We start from the raw sequence: 17,556 nt of genomic DNA, 5'->3' as shown, positions 1-17,556 counted from the left end.
AAAAAATTAGAAACAACCTTAATATTCTTCAGTAGGGAAACTGATTAAATTTGGGTATATTTAGGCGCCTTAGTGGCTCAGTCGGTTAAGTGGCTGACTTTTGATCTCAACTCAGGTCTTGATCTCAGGGTCATGAGTTCAGGCCCCACATGGGGCTCCATGCTGGGTGTGAAGCCTACTTTAAAAAAAATTAAATTTGGGTACATCCATACAGTGGAAAACTGTGGTAACACTTTTTAAAAGTAAGCAAACACTTTATATACTGATACAGAACCTTCAGTATTTTAATGAGAAGAGACAGTAGTCTACGTAGGAGGTATACTATTGACTTGCATATCCCTAAAATATCTTACTGATGACATTGGTTACCTTCAAGAAAGGAAGTTGGTTGGCTAAGGGTCAGAGGTGGGTATATCTTTGTACTATCAAATTCTGAGTTATGAGAATGTATTACCTAGTCAAGTAAAAATTTGAAAGATAACATAAAACCACTTAACTGAAATTTGATTTTTATAATTCTCCAAAAGAGAATTACCATTTTAGCTATGTCAGAATTCCAAGGTAATTTTTTCAAAAGTAAGAGGTTAAAAACATGTGTTTTTTTTTTTCTCTGTTTTATGACCATAGGGAGTGTGCAACAATCAGTTAACCGCAAACAAAGCTGGAAAGGTTCCAAAGAATCCTTAGTTCCTCAGAGACATGGCCCACCACTAGGAGAAAGTGTGGCCTATCGTTCTGAAAGTCCCAACTCGCAGACAGATGTAGGAAGACCTTTGTCAGGCTCTGGTATAACAGCTTTTGCTCAAGCTCACCCTAGCAATGGACAAAGAGTGAACCCCCCACCACCTCCTCAAGTACGGAGTGTCACTCCTCCACCACCTCCCAGAGGCCAGACTCCTCCTCCAAGAGGTACAACTCCACCTCCCCCCTCATGGGAACCAAACTCTCAAACAAAACGCTATTCCGGGAACATGGAATATGTAATCTCTAGAATCTCTCCTGTTCCACCTGGAGCCTGGCAGGAGGGCTATCCTCCACCACCTCTGAACACGTCCCCAATGAATCCTCCTAATCAGGGACAGAGAGGCATTAGTTCTGTTCCTGTTGGCAGACAACCAATCATCATGCAGAGTTCCAACAAATTTAACTTTCCACCAGGAAGACCTGGAATTCAGAATGGTAGTGGTCAAACTGATTTTATGATACACCAAAATGTTCCTGCTGGCACTGTGAATCGGCAGCCACCCCCTCCATATCCTCTGACCCCAACTAATGGACAAAGCTCTTCTGCTTTACAAACAGGGGGATCTGCTGCTCCTTCATCATATACAAATGGAAATATTCCCCAATCTATGATGGTGCCAAATAGAAACAGTCATAACATGGAACTTTATAACATGAATGCACCTGGACTGCAAACAACTTGGCCTCAGTCATCTTCTGCTCCAGCCCAGTCATCCCCAAGCAGTGGGCATGAAATCCCTACATGGCAACCTAACATACCAGTGAGGTCAAATTCCTTTAATAATCCATTAGGAAATAGAACAAGTCATTCTGCTAATTCTCAGCCTTCAGCTACAACAGTCACTGCTATTACACCAGCTCCTATTCAACAGCCTGTGAAAAGTATACGCGTGTTAAAACCAGAGCTACAGACTGCGTTAGCACCTACACACCCTTCTTGGATACCGCAGCCAATTCAAACGGTTCAGGCTAGTCCTTTTTCTGAGGGTACCACTTCAAATATGACCGTTATGCCTCCTGTTGCTGAAGCTCCAAACTATCAAGGTCCACCTCCACCTTATCCAAAACACCTGCTACACCAAAACCCGTCTGTTCCTCCGTACGAGTCAATCAGCAAATCTAGCAAAGAGGATCAGGCGAGCATGCCCAAGGAAGATGAGAGTGAAAAAAGTTATGAAAATGTTGATAGTGGGGATAAAGAAAAGAAACAGATTACCACCTCACCTATCACTGTTAGGAAAAACAAGAAAGATGAAGAACGAAGGGAATCTCGTATTCAAAGTTACTCTCCTCAGGCATTTAAATTCTTTATGGAGCAACATGTAGAAAATGTACTCAAATCTCATCAGCAACGTCTACATCGTAAAAAACAATTAGAGAATGAAATGATGCGGGTAAAACCTTTTAAAATGCCCATTTTTATGCTTGATCATCTATTTGCTTATTCTTTATTTTAAAATATGGGTTCAGTATTTTTCCTTCTTTTAATAGCTAAATATATTACCGGTTACTTAAAAGTCAGTAAATTAAAGTACTTTTGATTATACCATTTTATTTTAGTATTTCAAGATTTACTCAGAATTTTGTGGAATAAGGTTCTAATAAATTAAGAAAAATATAATTTATAGTGTGCTGTTTAGATGTACATAATCCCTTTATATGGAAATTGGAGCCAGGGTTATTTTCTAGGTTTTACACATTATCTTACAACATTTTAAAATAAGCTAGAAGTATCTGGGTCCCATCTCTTGCTACACTTAGAAACATCTGTTTTTACTTACAGTAGTTTTGGGGCTTTATTCAGCAGGTTTATTCATTTGGTTGGTCTCATTTGAAAGTGTCAAAGACCTGTCCCTTCAGTTATTTCCTCTTCTAATTTCATTTTTATAATGTACTGGAAAATGTGCTGAAAATTTTAAACGACTAAAAAGGAGACCAGAATTAGTGCTAACTCATTTTAGATGAATCTGTGTTGTGATTCCATATATATATATCTTCATTAGAGATTACAGTGGTATTATCATTGTTAATATTTTTGTCACATGTTTACAGTTCAAAGGTTGACTCCCAATCTTACATCTATCACTCAGAATCCAGGAGGCTTAAATTTGTGATAAAACTTGTTCATATAACTTGAGAGCCATTCTTTTAAGATAATATTTCTAAATTTGATTTCATGGTTATGTTATTCCTGTTATAAATTGAACTTTCTTAGATGAGAAATACCATGATAATCTGTATGACTTATCCGTATTTTAGCTCTTAGGATTTCTTACTAAAGTCTGTCTGTATGTATTTTCTTAGTTTATTTTTCCTTTTTCCTCTTCACTTTCACTAATAGCTGATTTAAACTTTTATGGTGTTGGAAGCTTTGCTGACTTCTGTAGCCTCCATTACTGTGTAGGCAAGTAAGATTTTAAGAGAAACAGTTCTAAGTCTGGCATGCCACCCTTCTTAAAAGATTTTGCATGCAAATGCGCATCCTAACAGAAGCATGAGGTTGCTATATTCTAATTAGGCTTGCATTTCTAGAATTAGACTCTACTTCTTTAATTCCTTTTCTGTTTAAATCCTTAAATTAGTTCTTTATTGAACTAGCCAAAAATAAACGTCCTTCTAAATCCAGGTAGTCCAGGTCTACTCAGAAGTTGGCTTTTTTTAATCTGTTTTGCTATCTTCATAGGTCACACTGACTATTTGAAATGTTCCAAAATGTCTAAAAGATACCTTATAATCAAACAAGTTGTCCCTTTTAAGTAAGGTAGGAGAAAGCCTTTGCATTGTGCATTAGTGGTGGCTGTGAGTCCTACCCTTATTCTAATGCCTGAGAAGAATAAAAGAAAGATGAAAGATGGACTGTTAATGAGTGATTAGGTTAGAGAAGATGTTCTTTTGTTCTTAATACATCAATTTTTTAGAATAAATGAATCTGGATGGGAAGAGGTTTTTTTTTTCATGAAAGGTAAAATAGGAAGAATATTTTAATCCTAGGCATTCCACAAGAGAAGCATATAATGAAGGCAATTTAATCACATAATTTGGGGTGAATATGCATGGAGAGATAGATGAGGATGCATGTTAACAGATGTTTGGTTATTGCACATTGGGAACTTTTTGGGGGGTGCATTAGAAAGCAGTTGAGGGCTGACCATTGGTATTGTCTTCTTGCTCTCCACAGCAGAATCTGCATATATACTCACCTTTGTATATCCTGTTAACTATCCCTTAAGCTGCACTTTTGATAATTAATTTTCTCTGAAGTATATTCTAGATTTCTAACATGCTTTTTTAAAAATTATTATGCATTTAACCTTATATGCCTGAATTTTTTCCAAACTATTTTTTAATATTTGGTATAGAAGATAATTCCTCATTTAACCTTTAGTTTATTTGCCTAGGTTGGATTATCTCAAGACGCGCAGGATCAAATGAGGAAGATGCTTTGCCAAAAAGAGTCTAATTACATCCGTCTTAAGAGGGCTAAAATGGACAAGTCTATGTTTGTGAAGATAAAGACACTAGGAATAGGAGCATTTGGTGAAGTCTGTCTAGCAAGAAAAGTAGATACTAAGGCTTTGTATGCAACAAAAACTCTTCGAAAGAAAGATGTTCTGCTTCGAAATCAGGTTGCTCATGTGAAAGCAGAGAGGGATATCCTGGCCGAAGCTGACAATGAATGGGTAGTTCGTCTATATTATTCATTCCAAGATAAGGACAATTTATACTTTGTAATGGACTATATTCCTGGGGGTGATATGATGAGCCTATTAATTAGAATGGGCATCTTTCCAGAAAATCTGGCACGATTCTACATAGCAGAACTTACCTGTGCAGTCGAAAGTGTTCATAAAATGGGTTTTATTCATAGAGATATTAAACCTGATAATATTTTGATTGATCGTGATGGTCATATTAAATTGACTGACTTCGGCCTCTGCACTGGCTTCAGATGGACACATGATTCTAAGTACTATCAGAGTGGTGAGTAAAATCATAAAATTTGTACATACTAATATGGTTTATTAATGCAATAAGATATAAAATGGTATTATCACTGGGTGAAAGCCAGAAGTCCTGGTTTCAAGTCTTGACTGTCAGATAAATGTGAGTGAAACCTTTAGACGCCTAGACTTATAAAATGAAAGAATGTTTTAGATTCAGTTATTTCTAAATATTATTAATATTTTTGAGTTAATCTCTTTACATTAATTTGAAATATGTTAACTTGAAATATGTCAGACAAATAACATTTTAAAAATAATTTTTTGAAATGAAGCCCCATACCTGCCATTCAGCTTAAGAACCAGATTATTAGTACTTTTGAAGCCCCTTACAATTGCTTCCCCTTTTCTCCTTCACAGAGGTAACCATTATTTCAGAACTCTGTGATCGGTTCTTTACTTTTCTCTATACTTTTTTCACATATGTCTGTAACCCTGAACCAATGGTATTTCATTTTGTCTTTTCTTGTATCTTTATTTATATGTAATCATTCTATATGTATTCTTCTATGTTCATTTTCTTTAATATGTTTGAGGTTGATCTATATTACTGCATATGACATCTATTTTCACTACTATTTAGGATTCCATTGTATCACTGTTACACAACTTATTTAAATTTAAACACTTTATATACACAATATCACTGTGAGGCAGGATAAAGAAACTGAGGCTTATTTAGATGAAGTAACTTGCCCAAGGTCAGACGGAAAAGAAGTATAAGGGCTAGGCTTTGAACCCAGGTTTGTCTGATTACAGGGCCCATGTTATTTCTACTACACCACACTGCCTCACCAAGATCCCTTCAAAGCGCTAATGGAAGTGTAAGTCGATCTAACAATTCTTGAATACTTATTATGACTAGGTTCTTTGCGTGTATTTTAACTTAAGGGTCACAGCAATCTTCTGAGGTAAGTCTTACTATAATGCCTTCTGTGCTTAAGTGAACACAGTAAATTGACATTAAATGGATAGAACTGAGGAACCTGAACCTGTCTGCCCAGATTCACCTGAATTACTTGGGGTTCTTCTTAAAAATATGAATCTTAGGCTCTATTCCAGTCTTCTGATTGAAAATATTCACTGGAGGGGACAATTGTATTTTTTTTTAAGTTTGCTTTTTATTTATTTATTTTAAGTAGGCTCTATACCCCACATGGGGCTTGAACTCACAACCTTGTTTATGAGTTGTATGCTATACCAACTGAGCCAACCAGGTGCCCCACGAAATTGTATTTTAATCAAACATCCCCGATGATTATTATGTCAGGTTAATTTCAGATGTATTTTTCTAGGTGATTTCATCCAGCCATGGCTTTAAATGCCATCTCATATCAGTGACTTCTACATTTCACTTCAGAAATGTCCTCTCCCTTTAATGTGTGTATGTGTGTAGGTTGTTTTTTTTTTTTTTTAAGATTATTTATTTTAGAGACAGAGCACACAAGTCAGGGGAGGGGCACAGGGCAGAAACTCCAGCAGACCCCGTGCTAAGCACGGAGCTCAATGCAGGGCTCGATCCCAGGACTCTGAGATCATGACCTAAGCTGAAACCAAAAGTCAGATGCTCAACTGACCAAGCCACCCAAGCGCCTCATGCGTGTTTCTAATAGGCCTTTCAAACTTAACATTACCAATAAACAACTCTTAATTTCTCCCCCTTCAGTCTTCTGCATTTCAGTATATCGCACTACCACTACCCACTTAGTTATCCTTGATTCTTTTTCTTCCACATCCTCTACATCCAATCCATCAATAAATCCTGCTTATTCCACCTCTGAAAATACCCTGGATCTGTTCACTTTTCTCTGTCTCCACTGTTACCATCATAGTCCAGGCTTAACTGCAGTAGCCTCTGGATTGGTCTCTCCTCCCGCTTGTGCTCCCTGTAACCTATTCTCTACACAGCAGTTAGTGTTTTCTTTTTTAAACATAAATCAGATCTTGTCATTCTCTTCCTTCAAACTCTAATATCTTCCCACATTCTCTCCTTTGCTGATCGCACTGGTCTTCTCTCTGTTACTGTTTCTGTGTAGAATGCCTTGCCCTGGTTTTCAAATGGTTGAGTCTTTCTTGTTTTTTTTTTTTTTTTTTTTTTTTTTTTTTTTTTTTTTACAAATGTCACCTCAGTTAGTCTTCCTGAGCCACCCTGGTACATTTGTCATATCACCCCATGTTGATTCTCTGACTGGGATGTATCATTCTGTTTCTTATGTATGTATCTGTTATGTTTGTCCCATATAGAGAAGCTACCTGAGAGAATCTTGTCTTTCTTATTTATCATTATCATTTGTTGAGTGAATGAAACACTGATCTAAGTTATTTGAAACTTTGTTCAGATTAGTAATGGGGAGCAGTCAGAATAACAGATTCCTGATCCTGCCTACTCATGACTTTCATTATTATCATTTAACATTGAGTAAATTACTGAATAATTAATAGGATAAGTCCTAATTTTTCTTAGTGTAAAGCCTGTCCTATTGATATTTCAGAGCACAGGCTCTAGTCAGTAATAAACACCATCAGTGATATGGCATACATTGTGTCTTAGTTTGTCACAAGAAAAGAGTATTGATAACTCTAAACCGTGATGTTAAATGATTAAACAGGCTTTAGGTACACTCTTGTTCTTGATGCTTTTACTTACGTACCTATTTACTACACAGGTGATCATCCACGGCAAGATAGTATGGATTTCAGTAATGAATGGGGTGACCCCTCTAACTGTCGATGTGGAGATAGATTGAAGCCACTAGAGCGGAGAGCTGCACGCCAGCATCAGCGATGTCTTGCACATTCATTGGTTGGGACTCCCAATTACATTGCACCTGAAGTATTGTTACGAACAGGTAAAACATTAGTTTCATAACATCTTGATAGTCTTTTAGACCAGCTGAAACTTAATTAGCATGTGGCTTATTTTTCAGGTTTATAATAAAAATATCAATTTCTACAGCATAAGTTGGTGATTTAATATTAATGTTGATTGTATTCTGAGCAGTTTTAAAGGTTTATGAATAACTGTAACTTTGGTATCTTATTTTAGGCTATACACAGTTATGTGATTGGTGGAGTGTTGGTGTAATTCTTTTTGAAATGTTGGTGGGACAGCCTCCTTTCTTGGCACAAACACCGTTAGAAACACAAATGAAGGTAAGATATAGAATCTACCAAATAATTTTCCCAAAGTCCCTATATCACAGACCTTTAGCAGTCCTTTACTTAGAGCATCTTAATCTGGAATTTAAGAATGAATTTGTGAGGGGGCTGCTGGTTGGCTCAGTTGATAGAGCATGTGACTTGATCTTGGGGTCATGAGTTCGTGAGTTTGAGCCCCCGTTGGGGATAGAGTTCATTAAAAAAAAAAAAAAGAAATGAACTTGTAAGGTTATAGGAAGCCACTAAAATGCCACAGGTGAACTCTACTCTGCATTGTCCCACTGTTGTCATACTGTTATATTCCCCCTCACTCATTCTTATGGAAGTCTTTAGTACTGTTTGCAGATTTATTCTAATTTATTTTTTGTCTCTTTCTGGCTCCTGGCTTTGTTTTCTTCCATTGCACATTCTATCCCCAAACTACAAACAAAGTATGTATCTCCACTTGTAATTACATCTGGCACTTAAATGAGAAGTTGCCCTCAATTTGGACCATAAATAGCCCCATTAAAAACCCTTTAGTGGTTGCCATGTCCACGGAGTAAAATCCAAATTTGCCCTCTTTTCCTTTGTCCATACCATTCCCTCTGTCTGGAATATCCTCCTTTCTTTCCCATCTTTCACAACCCTCCCCACTTTCTTAAACCTGGCTAATTCCTAAACTAACTCATTCTTAATCATTCTTTGAGTATCTTAAAGTTATCTCTTCTATGATGCTTCCCCCTAAGTTGTAACTACTTCTTTCATTGCATTTAATATACTGTATTTAAAACTTCTGAGGCACCTGAGTGGCTCAGTTGGTCCAACTCTTCACTCTTCAATTGTCCAACTCTTGAATCAGCTCAGGTCTTGATCTCAGGGTTGTGGGTTTGAGCCCACATGGGGCTCACGCTGGGTATGGAGCCTACTTAAAAATAAATAAAATAAAATAAGGTAAAATAAAAATAACTTTCTTTAGATTTTTTTCTTTTTCTTTTTTAAAGATTTATTTATTTTTAAGATTTTATTTCAGAGAGAGCACGCGCGGGGTGGCGGGGAGGGGAAGAGGGAGAGAAAGAAGCGACTCCCTGATGAGCAGGGAAGCCCAGTGTGGGGCTCCATCCCAGAACTCCAGAGCCAAACGCAGATGCCTGACTAACTGAACCACCCAGGTGTCCCTATTTATTTATTTGAGAGAGAGAGCATGTGTGCGCGCAAGCAAGGGGAGGGGCAGAGGGAGAGAAGGAGAGGGGGCGAGAGAATCCCAAGCAGACTCCATGCTGAGCCTGGAGCCCAGCACAGGGCTCAGTTCCAGGACCTCGAGATCATGACCTGAGCCAAAATCAAGAGTTGGTCACCTAACCAGCTGAGCCACCAGGCACCCCTAGATTTTTTTTTAATATAGGTCTATTGGTAATGCATTCCCTCAGGTTTAGTTCAGATTAGTTTGTCTGAAAGTATCTTTATTTCACCTTCATTTTAATATATGTATATATGGAAGTATATGCATATATATATATATATATATATATATACACACACACACACACACATATATAAAAATGTGTGTCTTTGTGAAAAATTGAATGCTTTCTCCTTAAAATCAAGAACAAGGATGAGGCACCTGGGTGGCACAGTCAGTTAAGCATCTGATTCTTGGTTTCAGGTCAGGGCATGATCTGAGGGTCCTGAAAACAAGCCCTGTGTCAGGCTCCATGCTTAGCATGGAATCTGCTTGAGATTCTGTCTGTCCCTCCCTCCTCCCCTCCCACTCCTGCTCTCTCTTTCTCTCACTCTCAAATAAATAAAATCTTATCTTTAAAAAAAATAAAAGAACAAGGCAAGTATATCTGGGTTTTTTTTTTTTTTTTTTTAAGATTTTACCCATTTATTAGAGCAAGCACAAGCTGTGGGAGCGGCAGGGAGAGGGAGAAGCAGGCCCCCTGCAGAGCAGGGAGTCTGATGTGGGGCTCAATCCCAGGACCTTGGCATCATGACCTGAACCAAAGGCAGATGCTTAACCAACTGAGCCACCCAGGCACCCCCTCCTTGGGATTTTCTATTAGAAGATTATGTCATCATCTCTGAACAGGGGAAGTTTTTCTTTCTTTATAATCTGTATGTCTTCTATTTCGTTTGTTGCTATGTTACACTGGCTAAGACTCCCAGAACTATGCTTGATAAGACTGGTAAGAACAGATATCCTTGGGGCTTGTGCTCTCTCTGTCGAATAAATAAATAAAATCTTTTTTAAAAAAAGAAAGAAAAAGAAAATCCCAGAGACTTTATGAAAAAACCCATACAGGGGCGCCTGGGTGGCACAGCGGTTAAGCGCCTGCCTTCGGCTCAGGGCGTGATCCTGGCGTTATGGGATCGAGCCCCACATCAGGCTCTTCCGCTATGAGCCTGCTTCTTCCTCCCACTCCCCCTGCTTGTGTTCCCTCTCTCGCTGGCTGTCTCTACCTCTGTCGAATAAATAAATAAAATCTTAAAAAAAAAAAAAAAAACCATACAACTACTAGTTTAGCAAGGTTGTAGGATATAAGGGTAATACATACAAATCTATTGTATTTCTATATTTCAGCAATAAACAACCAGAAACAAATTTTAAAGCAGTACCATTTATAGAAGCTTCCCCAAATTGAAATATGTAGGTATAAATTTAATAAAACATGAATGAGATATCTATATGCTGAAAGCTACAAACTCTGATGAAAGAAATCAAGAAAGATTTTCATCAATACAGACACATGCCATGTTGATAGATTGAAGGACTCAACATAGTAAAGCTATCACTTATCTCCAAAATCATCTATAGATTTAATTCTGTTGTAATTTTTGTAGATATAGATGAGCCAATTCTAAAATGTATATGGGTGGACAAAGGAATTGGAATAATGAAAACAATTTCTTGAAAGAACAACAACGGGGGGCACCTGGGTGTCTCAGTCATTAAGCATCTGCCTTCAGCTCAGGTCATGATCCCAGGGTCCTGGGATCAAGCCCTGCATTGGGCTCCCTGCTTGTGTTCCCTCTCTCGCTGTGTCTCTCTCTGTCAAATAAATAAAATCTTAAAAAAAAAGAGAAGAAGAAGAACAATGGGGCTGCCAGGGTGACTTGGTTAAGTGTCTGACTCTTGATCTTAGCTCAGGTCTCAATCTCAGGGTTGTGAGTTCAAGCCCCACATTGGGCTCCACACTGGGCATAAGCCTACTTAAAAATAAGTAAATATTTATTAATATAACTTAATATTTATTTAATGTTGTTTATTTAATATTTATTTATTTATTTAAATATAAAATAAGAAAGAGGAATCAACTACTTGATTTTAAGACTTACTGTAAAGTTACAGTAATCCAGACAGGGTGATATTGGCAAAAGGACACAAACATAGATCAGTGGAACAGGACAGAGAATGGAGAAATAGAATCACCCAAATATGACCATTTGATCTTTGATAAAGGTGCAAATGGAGAAAGAATAGTATTTCAACAAACGATATAGGAAAACCTGGTCAGCCATATACATAAGTACTGAAACTCATTGTAAACTTCATCCTTACACAAAGATTAACTCAAAATGGATTATCGATCTAGAGATAAGACATAAGCTGTAATACTTTTAGAAGACATAGGCGAAAATCTTTATGGGCTAGGGTTAGACAGAGAATACTTAGAAATGACACCAAAATCATGATCCATACAAGAAAAGTTGAGAAATTGGAATTCATCAAAACTTAAAACTTTCAGTATACAAAAGACACAGTCAAAGGGCACCTGGGTGGCTCAGTCATTTGAGCGTCTGACTCTTGTTTCAGCTCAGGTCATGATCCTGAGGGTCATGAGATCAAGCTCTGTGTCGGGCTCCACGCTCAGCCCAGAGTCTGATGGAAATTCTTTACCCCTCCCTCTCCTTGTGTTCTCCCCCCCCCCACGCATGCACGTGCACAGTCACGTGTGCCCTTTCTCAAAGTCTTAAAAACTGAACAAAACACAGTTAAAACAATGAAGACAAGCTGCAGCTTAGGAGAAGATATTTGCAGATCACATTTCCCTCAAAGAGCTTGTATCTAGACTATAAAAAGAACTTTCAAAACTCAAGTAGTAACAAATATTTCTCCATTACCTACTACCTTCCTTCCCTTCTTCCCTCTTTCTTCCCTTCTCTTCCTTCCTCTCTCTCTCCCTCATTCTGTTTCACTTAAAGCCAGAATAGATATTTATTTTTTTTAAGATTTTAATCATTTAAGGGGGGCGGGGCACCTGGGTGGCTCAATCATTAAGCGTCTGCCTTCGGCCCAGAGCCCCCGCATTGGGCTCCCTGCTCCAGTGGGAAGCCTGCTTTTTCCTCTCCCACTCCCCCTGCTTGTGTTCCCTCTCTCGCTGGCTGTCTCTCTCTCTCTGTCAAATAAATAAATAAAATCTTAAGAAAAAAAAAAAAGAGAGAGAGGCAGAGAGAGCACAAACAAGGGGAGAGGCAGAGGGAGAGGGAGAAGCAGGCTCCCTGCTGAGCAGGGAGCCTGATACGGGGCTCAATCCCAGGATCCTGGGATCATGACCTGAGCCGAAGGCAGATGCTTAACCATCTGAGCCACCCAGACACCCCCAGAATAAATATTTATTGAACATCTATTAATAATGTGCCAGGCAACTTGCCAAGCACTGAGAAATACAAAGACAAAACATGGTCTATAGCCTTATGAAATTTTATCTGTGGTAGAAGGACACAGATAAAAATAGGTATCACAATGTATTAGAGATACTATGGTACCAGTAAATACATAGAATGGGAGGCACAGTAGAAATAGTCATTTTTGGGGCGCCTGGGTGGCACAGCGGTTAAGCGCCTGCCTTCGGCTCAGGGCGTGATCCCGGCGTTACGGGATCGAGCCCCACATCAGGCTCCTCTGCTATGAGCCTGCTTCTTCCTCTCCCACTCCCCCTGCTTGTGTTCCCTCTCTCGCTGGCTGTCTCTATCTCTGTCAAATAAATAAATAAAATCTTTAAAAAAAAAAAAAAAAGAAATAGTCATTTTTGCTTGGGTAGGTAGGAGAAGATCTTAACGGGGAGCTGAAACTTACAATGATGAGTCTTGTGAGTATAAGTTGCCTGGAGAGGAGGGAATGGGGGAAAGGTTATTTCCCACCACGGATTCATTCATTATTAAAGGTAAGGAAGGTGAAATACCATGCGATTTATTTTTATGATGCGAATAGTCTGGTAAAACTTTTTGGTATAAAACTTGGAGGAAATTTTTGTTTTTCTTATTATCTCTTCCTTCCTAATTTCTAAAAACCCTCTTTAAAGGTTATCAACTGGCAAACATCTCTTCACATTCCACCTCAAGCTAAACTGAGTCCTGAAGCGTCTGATCTTATTATTAAACTTTGCCGAGGACCAGAAGATCGCTTAGGCAAGAATGGGGCTGATGAAATAAAAGCTCATCCATTTTTTAAAACAATCGATTTCTCCAGTGACCTGAGACAGCAGTCTGCTTCATACATTCCTAAAATCACACACCCAACGGATACATCAAATTTTGATCCTGTTGATCCTGATAAGTTATGGAGTGATGATAATGAGGAAGAAAATGTAAATGACACTCTCAACGGATGGTACAAAAATGGAAAGCACCCTGAACATGCTTTCTATGAATTTACCTTTCGGAGGTTTTTTGATGACAATGGCTACCCATATAACTATCCAAAGCCTATTGAATATGAATATATTAATTCACAAGGCTCAGAGCAACAGTCAGATGAAGATGATCAGCACACAGGCTCAGAGATCAAAAATCGTGATCTAGTGTATGTTTAACACACTAGGAAATTGTCGGAGTGAGGATTTGCAAAAAGACCTGAAACGCAGAGTTTTTTGAGGCTCTGAGAGTAAAATTATGCAAATGTGACAGAGCTATGTATGAGTGCTCTGTGTACAATATTTTATGTTCCTAAATTATGGAAATTTTTTTAAATGTTAATTTATTCCAGCCTTTTTAATCAGTAATTTAGTAAAAATTGTTATAAAGTAAATAAATTATGAACTGAATATTATAGTCAGTTCTTGGTACTTAAAGTACTTAAAATAAAAATAATAGTGCTTTGTTTAAAGGGAGAAGCCTGGTATCTATTTGTACATACACTAAATAATTTTAAAAGACAAGAGTTTTTGACATTTTTTTGAAAGACAGTTTTAGTTTTTATCTTGCTTTAACCAAATATGAAATGTACCCCACATTCACAGAGCTCTTTTTTTTTTTTTTTTAACCCCATAACCTTGTTTTTGGTACAAATAAGCTGTAGAAATTAAGCCATTATGGTGATGTGTTCATAGGCTAATGATAATCTGATAATTTACGTCTTAGAACTGAGAAATACAGGGTTGAAATAGTATGTTCATCAGAAGAAGAAAAAATGCAGATTATCTGGGTTGTTTTTTTTTTTCCCTCTGTGGAATATTTAATCTTCTAGCATTTATTTCTCAAGAATTACTGGCTTTAAAAGAAGCAAAGCACTACCGTTTTTCTTTCTATACTGGTATTTTTTTAATGCTGCTTCTAGTTTTTAAAAGGGAACAAAGTTGCCGTAAGTCAAAATTTACAGTACTGAATGCTAGCATCTTTCATATTTTTACTTCAAATTTTTTTTTAAGTTTCCACCATCCTAAGCAGAGAGATTATTTTCAGTTTTATATGAAACTTTAATTAGAAAAATTATTCGTGGGTACTCACTAGAAAAGTACTTTTTCTGTATAGTGACAGTTTTGGTTATGTCATCGGTAATGTTACACGTTTCCTCTTTCAGAATAGTGCTGTATACATGGATTGTTAAGGCAAAGGAAATCTGGCTATTTGGCCGCATATTACGTATGGGCAAATTAACTGGTGAGAAAATTATTACTTAATTCTTAATTAAGGTGGCCGTTAGTAATTAGAAAAAGTTACATAGTGGTCTTAGTAGAAAATTCAGATCCTCCTAACTTAATTTAAGGTTAATTAGTATCTTGATTTAAGGTTAATTAATATCTCAGCATGCCTATTATATATAATGCTTAGGTTTTAAGAACACTTGTGGTTTCATACCAAAATACATTTAGCGTCTCTTTTAGGAAGGGGAAAAGGGCTCTGTTCTGACATTAGTAAAATTTGTATTTTACTTTCTTTTCTTTAAGCTCCACTGATAGGGAATTGTTTTATCAAAATTTTATATGTCTGGATGAGAAGAGGCAAAATTTTAGTGATTTTCAAACTAGTGGAAAAAAGCTAGTGGAAGTCACATACATAAGTAAAATTAAAGGCAAAGCTGTTCCAGTTGAATTGGAACGGGCATCGAAGACTTATTAGCTCATACTTCCCACCTTTCTCTAGGTGTCCCTCTCAGAGCTCAGCTTGTAAACCACGGGTATTTGGGGTTCATTGGTTTTTTGAGAATCTGATGAAAGGTGGGGACTCTCTTCCCAGAAAAATACACATCAGCACACACATATGTATAATGCTGCATGCTGTCTTAGGAATTCTGGACATGTTGAAAACTCACAAACTTGATTAAGGATCTCTGTCCTATAAGAACACCGATACATTAAACTAAGAACTTTGCTTTAAATTTACTGATTAGTACTCAGATTCGCACGTCTTGTATAAACACTGATAATTTGGGATGGGAAAAGTCTACCATGTGATAAGATATTCTCAGGAATGCCTCTCTCTTGCTGGTACAGCACTAAAACATTTTAAACATACTCTTGAGGGCATTGAAATAGATGTTTGGCTTGTTACAGGCTTGATACGGAAATATTTCTGAAGGACTCCTAATCAGAGAGTTGTAAGAAAAGGCACCATAATGAGTTGGCAGTCTCCACTTCATGGAACATTTGATTAGTGCTATAAAATCCTATGCCAAACAAAGTAGTTCAAGAATTTTGAGCTCAGTACTCAAATTTTAAGATATCCCTCTGGCTCTTTGGGTTTCCTCAGTCAGATTTTTTGAAATTTCCATTGGGTGGTTTTACTTCTGGATTGTGGTGCAGTGCAGTACAGTACCAACTTTGTTACATTTATGTTGTAGGAAAACTAAGGTGCTGTCTCCTCTCCCTCCCTCCCCACAAAATCTGTGTTGACACTACAAATTTTGTATTCTTTTAAAATTTCTTCTGCAACATAAGCTTTTTCTGTTTATGTAAAGGAGTATGCAAGCCTTTGGTATGTGTAGTTTTAACAGTTTGGATATACTTATTAGCTATCTTATTCCCAAACCATATCCAGTTCTTCTAGCACAGAATCTGGTGCTTCCTGACCAAAAAGATGAGAACAACATGAAAAAACCTATATGCTTTCAACTGATACAGAGTGAAAACATTGGTTGTAGGTGTTTTCTTTCTCCAATAATTTTCCCCACTTATTAAAAAACTTGCTGTCTTTCTTATACTTACCCCCTTTTATGTATATCAATAGTATTTATAAAATGTGTTCTATGATTATGTAACTGTAGATACTATTATGTATTGTCCAGTGACATTCTAAGGCAGGCCCTATTGCTGTATCTTTTCTACCTTATTTGTAATAGGAACTATAGAATGTATGACTAAGAAGTCACTTTGAGATTGACTTTTTAAAAAAGTTATTACCTTCTGCTGTTGCAAAGTGCAAAACTGTGAGTGGAAATGTTTTATTCTGACTTAATAATATGTTAGAAATTAGAGAATACAGTGGGAGGAGTTTTAGATATTGCTGCTGCTGTTACTTAAGGTACTTTAGAAATTTTTCTTTAATAAACAAAAATAAACAAAAATCCCTTTAGTATTTAAAAGTAAAACATTTATTTAGCCTGTTCATTTTAATCTAAAGCAAAAAGTAATTTGGGTCAACATATTGGTATATTTGTAAAGCGCCTTAATATATCCCTTTGTGGAAGGCACTATCCCACAGTTTACTTTTATATTGTATTGTGTATATAAGTATTTTGTATTAAAATTGAATCAATACAACACTACAGTTTTATAAAATAATTCTTTGGTAGGAAAAGGAATTACAGCTTTGCAATATAACTAAATTGTTTTGCATACTTCTGAATGTAGTAGATATGAATAATCAGCCTGTGTTTTTAATGACTCTATTTGTATTTTCCCAATCATTTTCTCTAGTGTAACATTTCCTGGGATAATAATAATAAAAAAAATTCAGATCTTTCAATTATGTGTGGAAAGCTGACTATCAAGGCACATATGTATGTTGATTTTCATTTTCAGAAATGTGTTTAAATCTTTATTTTCAGAGAAAATTTATGGTTAAAAATTCGATGTTTTATAATTAAAATATATATAACTAATGATAATAGGGTTAAGGCAGACTGAGTAGAGTTAGTGTAACCCAGTAAAATGTTTTCATTTTGCCCAACATAAGTACAATAAATATTTCATGTTAAAGGCTTCCTTTAGATTAGATTAGCACAGATTTAAACCTTTCTAATTATCAGACTCATTTAGTATCATTTGAGTCTGCTTTAAAATTTTTAAATATGTAGTTGTTGGCTAATCTGTTTTCCTTTATTTACAATGCTTTATCACATGACAGGGAAAATATGTATATTGATGCTATAACTTAAATCAATGTTACACGGATGAACACATTTTTAGTTTTGTGTTTTTCCTTTTTCAAACATTACCATCATTCTTAGTCT

The 17,556-nt window shown here is 36.8% G+C and overlaps 1 protein-coding gene across 4 annotated transcripts in view; it reads left to right on the top strand.

The window, feature by feature from the left end:
• The window catches only part of LATS1 (large tumor suppressor kinase 1), a 49,161-nt gene extending 32,092 nt beyond the window's left edge, over positions 1–17,069 (top strand). For 3 of the 4 annotated variants that reach the window (XM_045805328.2, XM_045805327.2, XM_045805329.2), the window contains 5 exons: positions 628–2,138; positions 4,143–4,725; positions 7,412–7,594; positions 7,792–7,898; positions 13,190–17,069. In XM_045805328.2, the coding sequence (XP_045661284.2) occupies positions 628–2,138; positions 4,143–4,725; positions 7,412–7,594; positions 7,792–7,898; positions 13,190–13,699 (2,894 nt within the window). In that variant the 3' untranslated portion in view covers positions 13,700–17,069. Of the gene's footprint in view, positions 1–627; positions 2,139–4,142; positions 4,726–5,504; positions 5,570–7,411; positions 7,595–7,791; positions 7,899–13,189 lie in introns of those variants that run through there. The other variant, XR_006780942.2, reaches the window with a different exon arrangement.
• Positions 17,070–17,556: the final 487 nt, after the last annotated feature.

The sequence above is a fragment of the Ursus americanus genome, chromosome 11 (assembly GCF_024610735.1).
Source record: "Ursus americanus isolate L20-20 chromosome 11, mUrsAme1.1.p, whole genome shotgun sequence".
NCBI classification, from domain to species: Eukaryota; Metazoa; Chordata; class Mammalia; order Carnivora; family Ursidae; genus Ursus; species Ursus americanus.
The sequence above is the reverse complement of the archived record's forward strand: the minus strand, read 5'-3'. Positions and strand labels throughout refer to the sequence as shown.